We start from the raw sequence: 19,714 nt of genomic DNA on the forward strand, positions 1-19,714 counted from the left end.
GGCGCGGCGGTGCCCCGCAGAAGAGCTCAGCCTTCTGGCAGCCGGGCAAGGGGCGAGTCCGGCTCGAGTTTCTGCTGCTTCAGCGCAGGCGTTGTTGTTGTCGACTGGCATGGAAAGGGGCCTTCGCGTCCGCGCTCTGGTGTCATAGGAGCGCGACGGCGGAGAGGCAGGACCTGTGCAGTGGGGTGCCCTGTGGGTGGCTCGGGGCCGTGCGCCGCGTCCTCGCTTCCCGGGCCGCCTCGGCCCGCAGCTCCCCCCCGGCCGCTCGGAAGCGCCTCGGCCTCTGTCCGCCGGGATCAAAGAGCGGCGGAGCGATGGGGTGTGGGGACGCCCCGCGGGCGGGCGCGGGCCGGCCGGGCCTCGGTGCCGCGTGCTGAGGGCAGCGGCGCTGCGGGGTCGCTCTGCGCGGCCGCTCCGAGGGGCCGCGGCCGCCGTCCCCTTCCCGCCGCTGCCTCGGCCTCTCCGCCCCGTGCCCTTCCTCTTCCTTCACCGGCGAGAGCAGCCTCGAAACGCGCAGTGAGCGGGTGCGGGGCTCCGAGGCGGCGGGAGGCACCGGCGGGCTGCCTTTGTCTCTAGCGCCGTGCCCAGCGCCGCAGAGGCGGCAGCGCTGAGTTTCCGGGGGCGAGCAAGACCCCTGGCAGCCTCTCTGGCCCCGCTTCTCTTTTTTTTAAGGTTTTTTAATTATTTTTCCCCTGTGTCCTTAAAAGCTCCCAGCGAAATCCTTGGCCCTGATTTTTTTTTGTTTTGTTTTTTATTATTATTATTAATTTTCTCCGCGTTCAAGTACCTGCACTGAGCGAGCTAATAAAGATGGATAAGAAATCATTTGAAACCGTGCTGGATGAAATCAGGAAGGTAACTTATAATTTTGTGTGCTAGTTTAACCGTTTGGTGCTACGATGTTCCTGCTGGTTGGGTGTTTGTGTGCTTTTACGACGACTCCAGGATTCAATAACGTCTCAATTTTACCTCATTGTGGAAAACCTCCCTTGCTGCGTTGCTGGTGTGTCCTCCGTTTTGTCTGTCAGATGCGGCAGTGTGAAGCTGCTGTGATGTGGCTTCGCTGTCTTTGAGATATTCACACTCTGAAAACAGCTTGAATAGCCGGGCTGCTACCATTGAGCTAACAGCATGTGGTCGGGGAGCGCTTAGTTGGAATAAGCACCTGAGTTAAGTTCGACACAGTGGTTTTTTTCACTGTCAATGAAAGTGATGGGGGCGGAATAAAGAAAGAGGGGAAAAAGGGCTGCATTTGCTAGGCGTGACTGGAGATGGGGGCTTAGTGTGAAGTATCCACCTTTATGGGGTGGTCTAGGAGGTACTGCATGCAAACGTGACAGGAGCGGGCTGATTTCTGAGCTACATTCTGCTGTCCTTGTTCAAAGCCACATCTCCCACAACTCGTGTGTGTGTGTGTGTGTGTGTGTGTGCGTGTGTGTGTGTGTGCACGCCGTCTTCTGGGATGCGAAATCCTGGGGTTTGATGCGTGCTCTGAACTGTGCTCCTGCACCTCCTGTTGAGAGCTCGGTGAGGAAAATATCTACGGCTTGTGTGAGGCAGAGGCAGGAGCAGAGGCTCCCTGGTGTCTGGCAGGTGCTCGCGTCACTTTCTGCGCAGAGGCCTGCTGCTAACGGGACAGCGGGAGGTTAGTGGCTGGGACAGCTCCCCGGGTGCTGGAAAAGGAGATAGAAAGGTGTCAGGAGCTTTCAGAACCTCTCAGATTGGTGAAAGTATGGTTCCTGGCTTGCGTGGGAAGTGCAAACCCGGAGTGACGTATTTTGCTGTAGTTAAGCAGAGGTGACTCAAGTGTCGGAGCAGAACAGTTCTGGATGCTGGTTTAAGCTGTCTTGGTGTGAAAATGAAGGGCTTGTTTTGGGCAGGATTGCCTTACGGCAGTCCTTAGCGTGTTTGTGAAAGGTGGGTTTTGTTCTGATGGGTTGCCTGGGAGAGGTCGTTTCTTTTATGTGGAGTTTGGGTGGTAGAGCTGAGTGTCAGTTCAGCTTCTCCTCAGACTGAGGTACAGCGGTGGCTGCACTTGCAGCAGCGTTAGTTGGGAACACGCTGAGGTATAAACCGTGGTGCATTAGAGCTCTGGTGATGAGTCTTTGTTATCAAAACGGCACTTCCTAGCATTTTACATATGGTGAAGGCCATAAATTCTCCTGTATGGGTATGTTCTACGTCATGCAACCGGGTAAAACCAGCCTAAGATATTTGAGAGTGTGGGCTTCCCTCCCAACCTGAGAATTTTTATGGAAAACGTGGGGGGAAAAATCAAGGAACAATTTGCACGTGAATACTTTCTCTGAGAATGATAGTGGGAGGGAGTAATGTTTCAAATAATACTACTGCAGTGCAGCCCTTCAGAATACGCTCGGTGATTACTAAAGACTTCAAACAAAAGGGGGGTTGACATGTGATGTTAGGCAATTATGTTTCCTGCATGTTATCTGCCTGTGTTCCTATAAACCTGACTTACTGTTGATCTAAGGATCAGTGCTCTGCTGGGTTAATAATAGTTGTGCTTTTCCAGTGTAACATTCATTTCCCAAATGCTTATTTTGTATCTTTGTTGCTGGGTCTTTGTTTAAATTTAGTTTCTAGCTCTGTGGCAGAACCTCCTTTATGATGTGATTCACAAGGCAGTGGTGTTGGTGTGTTTCGTTTTCAGTCCTACAATTAGCAGGAACGATTATTTAAATGTCTTGGTGTGTAGCTTAGCTTTATCTTCCACGCATATATTTATAATTACTAAAAAAGGAACGTTTGAGGGTTTAGTTGTTGGGGGTTTGGGTTTTTTTCATGAATACACATGCACAAAGCAGTGCTTTCTGCTTGTGTTCTTATAATGAAGTCATTAATCAGTTGCTGATTTAAGGAGGAACAATGACATTTGTTTTGGTAAAGAAGTTGCTATATGACATTTTTCCCAAAATATGTAGAGAGAAGGAAGGGAGAGAAGAAGAGATTGAATGAGAGAGAAGTTCTTTTTCCCCTGTGACTTCAGTGTGTCTGGCGGTGTTGGTACAGGAAGGGGGGCTGCCTCGAACAGCGGGGTTTCTGTGCAGGCAGGTTTGTGGTGGTGGAGAACTTCCCCTTTGTCTGCTGCGTGGAGGGATGAGGACAGAAAAAGAAGGGATTTTTGGGCTATTGGGACGAAGATATAAATATTTGTGTGGGTGAAACTGGAGGTGATTTGAGAATAGTTAGCATGAGAGCTAGCAATAGAGGGGGGCTTGGAAGTGGGGGAGAATAGTGTGTGCACCAGGTTGGGGCAGGTCGTCTTTACATGTGTCTACCAGTTAGCTGAGTACCAGGAGGGGGAGGTAGCCTTGGCTATTAGATACCTCATGTGGCTACCAACAAAGCTGTCTTGCCACTAAGTCAAAAGTGGTGGCCATTAGTGAATGAAACGACTCTGCTTCCTTTGTTCTGTATGATTGCATGTTAAAATTTGACCTGTGGGAAGGCAAATCACCCTCTGGAGCAAACTTTTTTGTATACTTTGTGTGCAGGCTTGTTATCCAGTCTTCATGAAGTGAGATGCTTTGGTAATTATTGTACATACAGAGATTGTATCAATAATCAACAGTATTATCTTCTTCAGTATAAAGTTGGTGTAAATCATAGGGGGAAAAAGAAGGGATGATGATGATGTTCTCTCAGTTCAGTTTTAAACAGAAGAAAAAAGCAAAATGAAATAAATCAAAAATTATTTTTATGGAATAATCAAATTACCTCCCTCTGCCTTTCATTGCTCTTTCAATTATTTAAGGAGTATTCTGTTTCTTAGGCATATTGCCATGTGATTGATATAAATGTCACTTTGTAAGGTCAAATTTTTTTCGATTAATATTATTCTATGAGATAATTGTGTTATAATTACAATTTTTCAGAGACTAATTATGCATTCTGATGGTTTTTTTTTCCTGTATCTTCTAGGCTGTATTGACCGAGTACAAATTAAAAGCTATTGAATATGTTCATGGATACTTTTCTAGTGAACAGGTAAAAATCAACACTGTCATGGGTTTAATGGGGCCTACTGGTTTTGTGTATTTAGTAATATGGAAAAACAGTGTCTCCAGTCATACTGAGGCTGATGATACTGTGTTTTTCAGTTAATAACGGAGATTTTGTTCCTCATTATTTTATCCACATTGATCTGTTAATAGCTCTGAGTTATTTTGGTAACAAAATAATTACATTTTCATTCATCTTATGTGGAGGAAAAAGGGAGAAATTGATCATCATGGCCCTTAGGATTATTTGGGATGTATTTTCTAAAATGGCATGCTGTAATAAGTATCCAACATATTTTGGTGCTTTGCAGATTTATTTTTTTCCCCTGCTTATTTTACTTACATTTTTGTGTTTGGTGAATATGCTGTTTGAGATACTGAAGGTTTATATGCTTTTTCAACAAGGCTTTATTTGCTTATTCTAACACTGTGGCAGTTTTGCATATATGCAAATAGAAAGAGGAGTAAGTATCTATTTAAATATTTCCATAGAAAAACTTTGTCTTATAACACAGAATTTTTAGATGTCTGCTTAGAAATACAGAGAACATTAGATGGCACTGATGTAATCAAACATCCCAAAGACACATGATTTTTAGCAGCATACCCCTATGCTCCAAAAATTGAAAGATCATATTGATGTTAACATTTTTTTTTTTTTTTTAATATATACAAAAGATTAATTGAAGGCCTCTCTGTTGCAGGTTGTTGAGTTATTGAGATACTTTTCATGGGCTGAACCACAGCTCAAGGCAATAAAGGCTTTACAACATGTAAGTTCTTGTGGCATAATCTTTCGGAGTAAATTTGCCTGCTTAGTCTCATTTTAGTTTTGTAATGTCTACTTTTGCAACTGATGGGTTGGTCAGCCCTTAAGTCTTCAGAGTTCTTCTCCATCTCTTTCAGTGGTATCAAAACACGAAATGTCATACTTTTGACCAGGGTATCTTTTCTGACTGAAGTATCTTGTACTTTCCTGTGTATCACAACAATAGATGTACTCCCTTTTAACTGTTGCTAATGTTCCCAATTTCTCTGCTTTTGCCCAGTGCTTCTTGCAGCTCCTCTTTTAGCCTTTAGCACACAGTCTCCTTCCCAGTGGGAGGGAGAGAATATCAAACATTTATTGATTGATATCTGGGATATGAAGCTGTTACTGAGTAGTAGTCTAGGTTTAAAATAAATGTAGTGTCTTATTATATATGCACTTTTTTGTCTTTCTTGCTTACTTGTCAGAAAATAGTGGCAGTTCCGGCCTCAAAAATGGTCAATATTCTCAACTGCTTCACATTCAGTAAAGACAAGCTTATTGCCCTTGAAATCTTGGCTTCGTAAGTATCTCTTGTTATATTTCTTTATGGTGATTTGCTTTACTATCGTTTCATTGTATAAAACTAAAGATACATCTAGAAGGCAGCACTGTGGCCTGTTATGGTAAAAGAATTGGAAGGAGACATTGTTCATGATTTCTTAGTTCATCCGAGTCTTGAGCACGCTGTGGGCTTCTGCCTGCTGAAGAACTGCCACTTAACCAGTATTTTTACAGTGGTCTTCAAATCTGGTAGGGAGTGAAGAGGGTCTTAAACCCATTTCTGCTCACAGAAATGTAAAAGGCTTGAGACCAGACTACTCTGGGGATTGACCCTTTTGCTCTTGAAAAGCCTTATAATACTACGTATCTGAAAATGACTTAGGTAAAGACATCTCCTGAATTGACACACTTGATTTACAGTTCTAATGTCTATAAAAGATGTATAGATATTCTAAATGTGTATTTACACAGAAAGTTGGGGTTTTTAACTGAACACCGTTGCTTTCATATGTTTCTATTGGAACTTTTCTGCCTGGTTTAAGGGATTTATTATATGAAGTGGTGTCTTTTGGGGTGGGGTGTTTTGTAGTGGTTTTTTATTAAGTATGTCTGCCTTGTATATGAATGTTATATATTAGAGCCAGCTTGAACATTTTTGGGCATATAAATTCATTATATAAATATCCATAAAACAAACCAGACTGATGATACAGACATGATCTTGTTTTTGGAGTTGAGCTTTAAGAAGCTGTATGAATGTGCCTAGTCTTTTTCAGACTAGGGTGGCCTAAAGGAAGTTCAGTGGTGTGTTAAACTAGCCTGTTTTGCTTCTTGAAATGAGATTGAAGCTCACAGACTCTTCAGTTGCTATATTTCAGTTATGAGGAGGGAGGAAAGCATGATAATTTCTTTAGCTGTTGAATTTCTGTAGTGCAGGAGCATAATAAAGGGGTAATAATATGGAAACTGACCCAAATCTATGTACTACTTCCTTTGCTAATCAAAACTAGAGAAGAAAGCTGGAAGTTCATTCACATGGAACTTGTGGCTGCCCCCTCCCTGGCAGTGTTCAAGGCCAGTTTGGATGGGGCTTTGGGCAGCCTGTGCTAGTGGAGGGTGTCCCTGCCCATGGCAGGGGGTTGGAACTAGGTGATCTTTGGGGTCCCTGCCAACCCAAACCAGTCTGTGATTTTAATACCATTATTTGAGGAGTTTTTAATGTGTTTGTTCAACATTCTGCTGATTCCATTTCTTCTAATATCCTTCTTTAATAAGTCCTGTGTTTTGGGGCTGTGTTATGTTTCCAGTAGTTTGTGACAGGCAGGTAACATAGGTGTGACAGCAGTAAATGTTCTGTGGTCAGGATTTTGAAAAAGGCTGGTAGAATGTGGCATTAGGCTCTTGGTACTTGTGCATTTTATTGTTCTTTGGTGTGTCTGGTATTATTTCTGTGAGAGGAGCAAGGAAAGGTACTCTTTGGAACTGTGTGAGCTAGCTCTGTAGTACATGGGAGAGAATTGTCAGGAGTTTCATCTCTTTCATTCTGGAGTAAATAAGATGAAAATTTGTTTATTGAAGAGTCTAGGAAGAAACAGTGGCAAACTAAGTAGCTGCTGATTTTCTGCTGTACTGGGAATTGCATGTTAACAGCAATTGAAGCTTTCTAATGAACTGCTATGCAAAATTCATTTTATCAACATAGTTATTTTTTGCCATAAAATTTAGCTAGTGTTGTCTATTGTTCCATATTGATGTTTAATTCTGATTCTGTGTTTCACTTACAGGTATGAAGCTCATATTTAAGCTTGAGTTTGTTACTGTAATCATAGTAGTCATATTATGATCTGAAGTAATTATGGGTTTTTTTGAGGTACTGTTGGGCACTGGCTGAATTAAGGGTTGATAACTTTTCAGTAGTGCATTATTTCTGAGAAACATATGAAATAGCAGTAATTGTCTGTGAATGTCTTTATTTATAGCAACATTGTTGATGCTCAGAATTATCGCCTAATTGAAGATCTGTTCAGAATTAATATGTCAGAGAAGAAAAGATGCAGAAGAATTCTTGAACAGGTAGTCAAGATGCTCTAGTCTTCTTGATTCTGTCAAATACAGTATTGTTTCTATCCTTACCATCATTGTGGGGTCAGGACTTACCATGAGGATTGCTGGGAAGTACTGTTAGAAGACAAACCAAAAGAAGCAGTTGCAAAAAGATAAGAGCTATGTCATACATGTGCAAAGAAAGGGGAAGTTTCTGTCAGGCAAAAGGATCATATGGAAAAAGGGGCACAGGATTGCAACAGATGCTGAAAGAAACAGTCTGCATGTGTTTTAGAGAGCACTAAGTGCTTAGCCCCAAGTTCATTAGAAGTAGAGGTGGTCTGAATAGAGTTATTCAAAAAAAAAAGAGATTTTGGCAGAACTTCACACTGTTTGGAATATTTGAGAAGAAGATTTGAGACAAAGCTTCTCGTTGTTCCATGTAGGTTGATTCATATGGCCTGAATGTCATGAAATAGTAATTAATTTTTTTTAAAGTATTGAAACTGATAGCAATCTATGTCCTTTCTTGGTTATTTTGCAGGCTTCAAAAACAGGTTGTAAGGCTCCTCATGCTATGATATCATCCTGTGGCATGATTCCTGGCAACCCTTATCCTAAGGGCAAACCAAGCCGCATAAATGGAATTTTCCCAGTAAGTATGATTCTATGGTTTCACTTTTCCCAGCATCCTCGATTTAGGATTCATTATAGCAAACCCACACTTCATGTACGTCAAAGGAGGAAGGGAATCAAAGGCAATACATTGCTGTGGGGTTTTTATACTCTGTTACATGTTTATAGGGAACTTGCATTATTTTTATTTGCCCATTCTTTCTGTGCTGCTTCAAGCAAAGATTACTGCATAAATAAGACCTTGTTCATATAAGCAAAACATTGTGAACTCCAGCAATATGTGGCAGAACAGGAGAGGTGTCAACAGCCTTACTGGGAGGTTAGTTAAGATGAGCTAATGGAGTCACTACAGTACTACTGCTAATCTTAGAGTAGTTCTTGAACGACCACGTTTAGTATTTCCTACGAACACTTAAGGGACTGCAAAATGAAAGTTACCATGTCCACAAATCAATAATGTAAAAAATATGGGCTGTTGAGTATGTATCTCTTTATGAAAGCTCAGTGTTATAAACCAAGCTATTGGAGTGCTCATAGTTACTGTTTTACACAGTTAGAATAGTTTCATTTTCCTAATGAGCATGGTTAAGGGTCACTTTCAGAATATTCAAAAACTTAAATGTAGTTTACAAAAAAAATCAAATATGGCAGAAATTCTATAGCAAGATTTGCTTGCAAATTAATTCTCAATTGTGAAACTTCCTTTTGTTTCAGGGAACCCCTATCAAAAAGGATACAGAAGAATGTTCAAATGAAGGGAAGGGAATAGCAGCTCGTATACTTGGACCATCCAAACCAGTATGTCTAATAAATGAGTAACTAAATGAAACTTTAGTGGTAAAAAAATTACACCACCAGCCAATTCAATGAAGATTTTATTAAAAAATGCTGATATGTTGCAAAACTGTAGGGCAGCAATTTAACCAAAGCTAAACTTCTGTGATGAAGATAATATGACCTTGTTGGGGGTTTTTAATTTATTTTTATTTAACTCAAAAAGAAGCTCCAATTTATATCTGCAGAGAGTTACCATTCTCCAGTGGATACAATGTGTGTGCATTTGAAGGCAGAATTTAAATTACAGTAACAAGACAAAACTAAAAGCAATTTTAATAGTTCATCATGATCTAGTGGAAGTTTTAGATAGATTTTTAATTATTATAATTTCTGAAGGTTTTCTACATCAAAACTGCCTGCATCTTAGAAACTTTAATTCCAGCAGTACCGTAGAAGGAGATTCTTGTTTCTTGACAGTATAAGCTGATCTGTATTTTAGAATTTTTAATCAAATGGGACAAACTGTCAGTGACATTGATACCACTTTGAAGTATTGCCTAAAGGCTTTATTTTCCCTTTTATTATGAGATGTTTCCCATCAAGCTGTGGGGACAGGTAACTTCATAAGTATTTGTCAGTTTTAAATGTGATAAACCTTTAAAATGAGAAGTCAGTCCAAGACTTCAGAGTGTGAAAAAGGCAAGGCAGGATGGAGTTTCCTTTCCCACCTGTGTTCAGTATTATTTTAATATCTGAAGATATACTAGTGATGTTTGTTTCATTCTTCTCAGAAAGAGTGAAATCTTTGCAGTCACTATGAATATTGTGAAGAAATCTGATGTCACGTATTTTTGCAGTGAAGAACAGCTGTCTGTAGCAGCTGAATGTTACCTTTTTGTCTGAGAAACATTAGGTAATGCTTTCACTATTGCTTCTTCCGTTTGTTTTTTGTTTATGTAGGCTCCATCAACCTACAATCCACACAAACCAGTTCCATACCCCATCCCACCATGTCGGCCACACGCAACTATTGCACCAAGTAAGGCTTCTATGTGTTTTAGCTTGATGCTGTTGTTTCATCCATTTGCCTTTTAAGTAACAAGTGTCAGGTGTCAGTTTCCCTGACCATGATCACATCTGAAATTGGTTCATGCTCCCTCAGCATGCTCTGGATACTGGATTCTACCTCTTCCTGTCATGACTACAGAGTTGATAAATAAATAAATAAATAAATTGTATTATTTTTCCAACATCCACATCATAAGGGAAATCCACAGCCCTGTTCTGTTGACAAAATATTTCGCTTATGGGAGGCATTGTGCATGTTAAGACTAGGGTTGTGTTGTTAATAGTGTTTGACCAGGGTTTGGGCTTCGGCTTGAGGAGTCTCTTGCCATGTTGCTGTTGTGCCAGATTTAGGATACAGTCAAGCACAGCTCTGAACTGAATGGAAATAGAAGGACAATCAATGCTTCTCATTTGAAGGGGCAATCTTTCTCAGTTGCCTTCAGCTTTACCTAGCATTACAATGGAGAGAGAACAGTTCGCTGAGAGAGGAGTTTAGGCATGTAGATTTCAATCTCAGAAGGGATATAGAGATTGCCTTTTCCTATGTTTTAGTCTGACTGTTCATAGCTTTGTGTCTGAGGTAAGATTGGGTCTTTCTTGACAAAATCCTATCCGCTCAGCTGCATTAGTTGTTTGATTCCAGACACTTTTGGAAGGGAGCAAGACAGTTGCCGTTTCTTTGGAACAAGAGATTGGAGTACTTATGTAGTCAGATTCTGGTGTCTCTTGAGTACCAACTCAAAACTTTTCCTAATTTTGTTATTCTGCGCTGTAAATCAGGAGTGCTCTGCTTAGGAAGCTTGTTTTTCACTGATGTTAGGGATTTCAGAGAGTTTTTAAGGTATTCGTTAAGAAAGTGTGATAAGAGCTTTTAGCATATATCTCAAAGGGTGAGTCATCTAACCAACTCAGTAGCTGCAAGTCTATAGTCAGTTCATAAAAGCTGTCCCTCATAATGGCTGAAGTAAGATTTGTGCCCTGGAAATGACTTGCACCCCAGCAAGTGTACTGAAAACTTGCAGGCTAGCTCAAAATTATATTAAATGAATCCTATCTAAAGTAAGTTAGGGCACAAAATTTGGCCTGTGACTGGATGTAAGTATTAGTATTTTAGGATATGAAACGGCTTTTGAGGTTTCAGGGCCTTACAAGGCTGCAACGTGTTCTTTAAAAAATTTTGACAACAGAACTCATAGCTGATGATATATTTTTTATATATAAAAATGCAGTTCGTGGGATTCCAGATGCTGGCTAGAAACTGTCAAATGTGATTGTTTTCAAGCAGTGGTCAGAATGATGTTTTGTTTTCTGCCTTTTACATGTGGTGGTCTAACCCTTCCTTCCTGGCTGATGCTTTGCTGATTCTTCAGACAAGAGTTGTCATGCAAGAAATCTGAATGTTTGGTAGAACTATTATGAAAGTGTGAAATCAGAAAGGAGTTATGTGTGACAAATGATTGCACTTATTGTTAAAGTGCTTCCTGTTTCCATGAAGCATAAGTTCTTCTGCTCTTAAAATATTTGTTCAGGGCCACTGTGCAGTGTATTTATGTTTCTGTGATAGCAGTTCTGATGTTTGTCATTAGAACTGTATACCACAGCTATACAAAGGTTTGAGTTGCTCTGAAGAATGAGGGAGGAAAAAGGTATTTTTTCATATATTAAGTACAGTACATATTTTACCTTCAAATAATAATAATAATTTAAAGAAATATTGAAGAAGTATTTGAGACAGGACATTTTCCCCTGAATTTTCTTAGTAGTGTGTGAGGGCTGGCCATGGTCAGTCATTTGTGTTTGGCTCTCTTGTTTGTCAAACTTTAATATTACAGGAAGAATTGGAACAGGGTTTAAGTTGGGAAAAGAAGAACAAATGGTGCTGCAGACACTGTGAGTTGAGTTTTTCAGACAAAATGGAACTGAAAGCAGTTGAAGCCTGACTTTTTCTTCTTTGGAGAGAGCTGCACTTACTAAAATGTGTATCACAGTGCATGTCAATTGGGCAGGCAGACATTGGCAATAGCCTGGATGATTAACTGGTCTGGCTCTTTGGTGCAGGAATGTCATACATTCAGTTTTGAAAATGTTCTTTTAAAGGAAGATACTTACTGGTTCATTTAAATATGGGTTCTTCTGACAACTGAGATGTGTATTGCATTTGTTCTTTCAGGTGCTTACAACAATGTTGGCTTAGTTCCAATGGCTAATGTCATAGCTCCAGGCTTACCAGCTCCTCCCTACACTGCTAGCCAAGTGGTATCATCAGGTAAAGCGTGCTTGCCTTCAGAAAAGTTGGTGGTGTTTTCCAGTTCATTGTTATGAATGGATCCCTCACTACTGGGCTTCCCTTTGCTTTTAAGTAACAAGCTGTTTGTTGTTCCTTGTTTAGAAAATGAGGAGCTTTCCAGCCAGGCAAAACCTTCCCAAAATCAAGGTAAATTGCAAATCCACAGGGGGATTTTTGTGTTGATTGTATCTTTGGTATTTGTACAGAAAATGTAAACAACTTACTTGTTTAGGGGGATTTTCATAAGCCTCCAAGTATGTAACTACTGTTGGAATAGAATCCCTAGAGAGATGAGAAAAAAAAAATAACCTTGGGCATTTGTCACTTCAAAGTATAGAAACATTACAGTGTGCCCTTTTGTGTTACTCATTAAAGTTTTGTATTCTTCAGCATATGTGAGAAATATAAAAAAAAGGCTTTGCAGTGTGTGCACTGAAACACTTCATTAATATCTTTGCTGTTGTTAAAACTTTGGACGTCTGTTTGAAGATTCATTCACATTTAATTCCATGTATTAGATGTAATGGGAAGCTAGGAATACAAGGGAGACAGATGCTTTGTTCATGGTTTGTTGAAATCCATGTGTAGAGTGTCTTATCCCAGACTGTTACATTCAGCTGTGTCTACCTGCACTTTTGTCTTACCTTTTTTTCAGAAAGAACTGGAATTTAAGAATTGTCATTTTTTTAGGAGTTTCTATTTGTGTGGTACTTTGTACACTCTGCCCTTAGTATAAATAATAATAAATCCCATTCTGAACTACTTATCCAAAGGCTTTAATAATACTTCCCTAGGTTTGGCAAATAGAAACTGAGAATCCTGAGAATCAACTGTCTGTTGAGTCAGGCCTGTTAACAAATACCCAAAATAGATAAGATGGCCACTGTAAGTTTAGCTCCTGTAAATGTTTGGGTGGGCGGTGGGGAAAAGTTATGGTTTGTCTTTTCTCCTCTATACCCTGGGTTGGTTCAGCAGAAATGTTGCTGTTTTAAATAATCACTTTACTCACATATGCCCCTTTAAGTGTACATGTATGTACACGGTAGTTTATACACCTAAATGAATACAGTGTCAGGAATGAAATCTTCCCTTAGAAGGAGATATTGACTAACACTTCTGGGTTCTGTTTCAACTGTATTTATCTGGTGATAATCTTGGCTGTCAGGATTAACAGCTGAGGTCTTTAGGAGAGTCTTCAGTTTGGAAACATGATGAGGAAAGGACAGAATCCAGAGCCATGTAATCTGGGTTTAGGATTTTGGAAAAGAATACATAGAAGGAAATAGTTTGCTTGCAGACTTGTTAGGTTTAGACTTTCAAGATATATAAAACAGGAGTTTGTCATATCAAGTTAGGTCCAAGATTTTTAAAGATTCCTGGTTTGGTTTTGTGTTTATATATGTAGAATTTGGGCAAGAAAAATCTGAGTTCTCTGAGTTTGGTTGGATCAGTGATTTACTTACAGAAGAACAGGTTATTTTAAAAGTAAAATAAGGCACAAGGGCTGTTTGAAAGGAATGATTAATTAACACATTCATACTCTACAGGAAACTAGATAGAGGCATAGCACAGCTCTTGACATGCCAATTTTTAAAAGTGCAGCTTCTTTCCATTGACTCCCCATCCCCGTTTGCAGCATGCCTGCCTTTTTTCCTCCAGCTTGGCTGATGTCTCTTTGACTTACTTTGTAGGATTGGTACAAGCTGGTATTCCTGAAGGCAGGTGCTTCCCTTGATTATAGACACCTGACTCCAGACTTACAGAAATACTTGTTGAGAAGGTCAAGTGCCTGTATTAGTTTAATACTGCAGTGTAATACGTGGATTTAAAAGTGTACCTTCTTAGAATCAATATCTGAAGGAAATACTGTGAAGAGAATGACCTGGTTTTGAAGGAAAGAAAAATGCCAGCACCTGAAATCAACTTTCTTCAGTTGTTGACTAAACTCTGAAATCATGGTACACTGAATTAACTGGTTCTGAAGGAAATTCTGACCTTCAGTGGGAGTGGATGCAGAGGAGCCCAGGTGATCTGATGCTGATGGAATATTAGGTCTGTTTTGGGTACTGCCAGATGTTAGGGACCAGAGGGAGGGTGTTTACCTGTATCACTTTGACATTCTTACAGGGTGCATTTGAGTATCTAATTGTCTTGCATGAGATCATGAAGAGGTAGCAGATGTCACAAAGTGTTTTTGAAAAGGAGTGGTAGTATGAGATGTACAGCTTGTGTGATGTGTTTGTACATAGTTTTGTGTTTTGTTTCCATAGGCTCCAGTGTTCACTGTTTATATATGGACATTGTATGTTAGCTAATGCCTGTGTATCATGTTTTGAAATGCTGTGTAAAATGTGTTTGTTGATTTCAAACATTTCTGATGGTTTCAAGTATTCTTACCAGTTTTGTTTCTTTGCAGCTTTTTCTGCACAAGCGAATCAGCTCTTTACTCCTCATGGTTCTAATCCTTCAACACCTGCTGCTACTCCAGTCCCTACCCCATCACCTGTCAAGGCAATAAGCCATCCATTAGCACCTGCAACTCCACTCATATCTGGGATGAACATGTCTACCCCTGTCCTTCCTGTTTTCCCAGAACAGGTCTCCTCTTCCATCCATACATCTCAGCCATCCACCCCAACCCCTACTGTCATCAAATCCCTTTCATTGCCTGGTGTTCCTGTCACATCTGTTCACAGTGCAACCTCTACCCCTATCCCTGCAGTTTTTTCTGGGCTGTCTTCTATACCTGCTGCTACGCCAGCTCCACAAGGTTCTTCCACACCATGCGCTACACCTGCACCTAGTGAAGCTTTCGCATCTGCTACTGCACCATTTACTGGCCTCCCGTTCTCTGCCACCTCTTCAATTGCTTCCACTAATAATCCTACTCCATTGTCATCAGTTTTTGCTGGCCTCCCTTTGTCCTTGCCTCCCAACACCCAGGGGATTTCTAGTCCTGTTCCATCTACGATTGCTAATTCTCCTGCCACTACCATTCCTGGTTCACTTAGCTTGCCTAACCCAATTTTGTCTGTCTTAAAGGGATTTCTGACATCAAATGACACTTCATTAATCAATTCATCTGCTTTACCTTCTGCTATGACAAGTGAGCTTGCTTCCTTGTCTGCTCTTGCTAATCAAAGCTCTGACCCTCCCACTTCCTCTGTCAACAAATGTTATACTCCATCAGCCACCCCCACCCCACAGCGTTCCTCCACACCTGGGCTGGCCATTTTTCCAGGTCTTCCATCCCCATCTGTGGCCAATTCTAGTTCCACTCCTCCAACATTGCCTACACAGTCACCTTTAACCACTTCACCATCGATTATGCCAGTAAACTGTGGCTCATCAGCCTCCCTCTTGCATGGCGCAAGCCCTACTAATCCTGATCAGCAACTCTCCTCAGCACCAGCTGCCACAAATATCCCAGTTCTGGTCAAAACAGAACCCATGAGTCCTACCCTCTCGGCCTTCAAAGGTCCTTCTCATTCAGCTGGCCCTTCTCACAGCACTATAGGACTGTCAGCGCTTGGGCGTGCATACACCTCAGCAGCTTCAGTGCCAGTCAGTTTACCCAGTTCCCTGAATCCAGCACTGTCAGGTCTCTCCTCTTTGAGTGCCCCTCTAAACAATTCCAGTTCTCTGGCTTCCATTTCCCTTGCCCCACATGGTTCCTCTGCTCCCATTACCCCTGTGTTCAATGGACTTCCTCCTTTTACGTCTCTAACCAGTAACTTTGCCTTTACTGGTAATCCAGCACTTACGCCACCTGTCACTCTCCCGGGGTCTTTGTTAGCTACTCCGTCTACAACCGCTTCAGCCGTGTCTGCCCCTCATGTGAGTTCCACTGCAGCTGTACTCTCAGGACTCGCCGCCTCAGCAACAGTCTCTGCTCCACCCTTCTCGCTTAACTTGTCCAGTGCCGTCCCCTCCCTTTTTACTGTTGCCCAGGGACCTCTGGGATCATCAAACCCATCCTTCCCTGGTTTTCCTGTCTCTAACACACCCTCTGTCACTCCTGCTCTCCCTTCTTTCCCTGGCCTCCAGGCATCTTCTGCAGTAGCAGCAGTTGCACCGTTGCCGGCAGCTGCCACAGCCCCATCTCCAGCTCCGGTCCTGCCAGGGTTTGCCTCGGCCTTTAGCTCAAACTTCAACTCTGCACTTGTTGCACAGGCTGGGTATGTTTCTGTTTCTGAAGGAGGTCAGAACCATTTCTTTTTCTCTTGAGCAAAACACTGACTTTTACTATAGACAGTATTTTCAGTCATAGTTAGTAATGACAGTTAATATTTAAAGTTGGCTTTAAAGTTAGATTTTCAACTGTCTTTAGAGGCTGATGGTTACTGAATAGCTTGTCCTCAGTAGTCCCTGTTATGACAGTCTAACCCAGTGAGGTGCTGAGTGATCTTATTTCCCAGATGAGGACACTTGGCACCTCCTAGGCTTTTACAAGAATGGATTCCATGTGGGCATCCATTGACACATACAGGTAATAGCAGACAATATCTTAGATGTTCCTGTGTTTTAAGGAAGAGCTCAGCATTAACTTTGGTCTGTGAAGTTTTTCTGTGTGCAAACTGTAGACAGATATTCTTTGAGTTCCCTTAGGTGTGCTCCAGACAGCCTTGGCTTGTGTGTGCATGAATCATTTGTAGGTGGGTAGAGATTGGGCTTCTGGTTGGAAATTCTGGCCTCTATGAGGTTTAGAAAAAGAGCTGCTTTTTTAATTTACATAGACATAAGCTTATAGAGAGGGAAACGTAGGATGAAACATAATGGAGATGTTCCTAATAACAGCTGTATCTTTACATTCTTTCAGCTTGGCTTCTGGACTACAGACACCGGGAAATGCAGTTTTCCCTGGTCTTTTATCTCTCCCTGGTATCCCTGGCTTTCCCCAAAGCGCCGCACAGTCTTCCTTGCAGGAATTGCAGCATAGTGCGGCTGCACAGTCAGCACTGCTACAGGTAACGTGCCTATTTGTTAATATTGTTTTGTTCCCAGCGATGGTTTGAGCATGTAGTTGTGTGTTAACTTCCTGGGATTAGTTTAAGGCGGTAAATGATTAAAGCCTTTAATCTGTTGAGAACTGATTACAAGGATGATAATGAAGAACAACTTAATAGATTAACTTCTTACTCAAGGCCAGTGTACAATGCTTCTGGACGTTATGAATGTGATTAAAACTTTTTTGAAAACTTTGCAAAATGGGGAGGAGCAAAAGAAAAATGGCACACAGGTGAAATTTCTTTTAGGTTTGTGTTAAATTGAAGAAGCTGATGACGTAGTTGAAAAACTTGTGCTCAGATCCAATCTGACATTTTAATACTTAGAGATTTCTGAAAAGACATGTTGTTGTGATGTATGTACCTCTCTACACACACAGTCAGATCATCTCAAATTCATGTTTGCTGTGGTTGTGCCTTTCTCTTGATAGTTCCCACAACTGTTGTGTTACAAGCTTGAGGTAGGTTTAGGTAATGTGTTGAAACTACTTGTTTCAGTTGTCAACCTCAGTAAGTAAACAGACACTACCATCAGAGTTTGCATCTAGTTCTTTAGGTTCCCTCTTGTTAGGAACAGCCTCTGGACAGGTTAAAAATTCCGATGGGAAATCTGTCCTTACCTGCAAAATACTAAAACAGGCAGTTGAGTGTCTTGAATTAATGTTTTCTCTCTTCTGTGACACGTCAGTTTTTGAAATGGAGCACGTGTCTAAGTGCTGTTTAATATGCAGAATATATTGTCAGATATCTTTGAGTATCAGGGGAAATAGATAGGAAGAAGCAGAGTTTACAAGTACCAACCACTAAAATTAACACTTAGCTTCTCGAGCAATGAAGGTGAAGTTTGAAGTCAGAGAAATACTACAGCTCCTGATTAAGCTATGCCTTACAAACCAGCTGTGACTCACTCCACTGGAAAGGAAATGCCATTAACGCTTCCTCGTTTTTTCCTTTTAATCCAACCAATTTCCTCATTCTCTGGTGTTTCAGAGCAATAGCTGCACTGCAGTTTAACACCTGGGTATAGGTGCACTGCTCATCTCTGTTCTTTGCACACTTCAGATTATACTTTGGTTTGGCTTGCTTAGGACTGGTATTGTGCCTGAAATTTTGCTTGATTTCTGTTTATTTCTTTGTTTTTATCAGTGCTGTTTCCTAACTTCTTCTCTTCCTTGAAGGCACATTCTGCTTCTGCTCTGGAGAACTATACAGCTCAGCCTGAAGGTTTTGCTAACTATCCGTCAACACCAGGAACACCATTTTCATTGCAGACAAGTCTGCCCCAGAGTGGATGGCAATAAAACCCAGACATTTTTAAAGACTGCAGTGGTTGCTTGACAAAGCCTGGTCCTACTCACTTTGAAGGCTGTCTCCGCGATAGTAGGAGCATGGTCTGAATTGGGGAAGGAGGGGGAAGACATGAGGGTAAAATGATTCCAGGAGGCTGTGTCAGATGTCCAACCTAATCTGTAATTGGATTTAATTGATTCAGGGTCTGATCCTGTCAGTTGCTGAGCATCCTCGACTCTCCTTTTTCGCTTAGGAGTCAAATGTTTGGCATCCCTACAGGATCGGGAACATTCAAACAGGTGTTTATGTAAATAGAGCAACTAGCTGTCAAACTGAACGGGGAGAACAATTATACTCTATAGTGTGTATAAGCACCTAACCTGTTATGTTTTGTATGGTATACGTGGTAATATAGAATGAGATCTAGACTGAAACTAGATACTTAAAGCTGTAGACGATCTTTCGTCTAGATGCACGCTTCCTGTGCGTGCACAGATTGAGGTCAGTTTATGGTTCTTCGGGTCTTTTCTTCATATGTGTGAGGATCTCCCCTTAGCATCAGCGGTGTGTTAAGGGGAGGATAGATCAGAGGGGTGTGGGGGTCTTACACTTTGAAATACTGTCATGGGCTTGCTGCTGAATTGAGTACTCCTTTGTCTGACTCTGAACAGGAGAGCTAGGAAACGATGCTGTACCGTATTTGGGTAGAAGTGGGTTATGTTTTACTGGAGTATGGTGTAGCTAGCTGAGAATCTGTCTTTCTGAAGTACATAAAAGCATTTTAATTTGCCTCTAAAACAATGTTCCATAACATTCTTGCTGCCCCCACACCTCTCTGTGAATGAGGTATTTGTATTGCGGATGGGCTGCCTATCCAGCACTTTTGACTGCAGACTTTTGTGAATGTTTACAGACATGGGTCAAGTTCTTCTCTCCCTTATACTCATAAACTCACTCGTTCTCTATAGGCTTTTCAGCTCTAAACCGCAACTTGATGGTGCTTTTGTTATCCTGTGAATATAAGTGGGAGCAGAATTTGGACCATGGATTTTTTTAGTATTTTTTCCTTGGAAAACGTACATGATTTTAAAGGCATATAGCTAAATTAACTGTATTGGTTAGGCAGGGTTATGATGCAGCATATATAAAGGTCTTGCTTTGTTAGTGAAATTCAGTTGTGCACTCTTCTGATAATGTTAGTACCTGTGGCAATGTGTAACGCAGCATTGGATATCATCTATTTAAGATAAACTCTTGATCATGTTTTAGAGAC

The 19,714-nt window shown here is 41.2% G+C and overlaps 1 protein-coding gene across 1 annotated transcript; it reads left to right on the forward strand.

Moving 5' to 3' along the window:
* Positions 1-438: 438 nt before the first annotated feature.
* PROSER1 (proline and serine rich 1) lies at positions 439-18,826 on the forward strand. Its single transcript, XM_084268555.1, has 13 exons — positions 439-855; positions 3,943-4,008; positions 4,727-4,795; positions 5,259-5,353; positions 7,314-7,407; positions 7,922-8,032; positions 8,728-8,811; positions 9,751-9,829; positions 12,029-12,124; positions 12,248-12,292; positions 14,562-16,323; positions 16,965-17,112; positions 18,330-18,826. The coding sequence occupies exons 1-13, from the start codon at positions 811-813 to the stop codon at positions 18,450-18,452; spliced, it is 2,817 nt and encodes a 938-aa protein (XP_084124681.1). The 5' UTR covers positions 439-810; the 3' UTR covers positions 18,453-18,826.
* Positions 18,827-19,714: the final 888 nt, after the last annotated feature.

The sequence above is a fragment of the Gallinula chloropus genome, assembly GCF_964237585.1.
Source record: "Gallinula chloropus genome assembly, chromosome: 1".
Taxonomy (NCBI): domain Eukaryota; kingdom Metazoa; phylum Chordata; class Aves; order Gruiformes; family Rallidae; genus Gallinula; species Gallinula chloropus.

Excerpts from the sequence above, each read along its gene's own strand:
- PROSER1 (XM_084268555.1), top strand. The coding sequence starts at position 811 with ATGGATAAGAAATCATTTGAAACCGTGCTGGATGAAATCAGGAAG. Across the intron at positions 8,033-8,727 it reads GCATAAATGGAATTTTCCCA|GGAACCCCTATCAAAAAGGA; the intron begins GTAAGTATGATT and ends CTTTTGTTTCAG. Across the intron at positions 12,125-12,247 it reads TAGCCAAGTGGTATCATCAG|AAAATGAGGAGCTTTCCAGC; the intron begins GTAAAGCGTGCT and ends TTCCTTGTTTAG.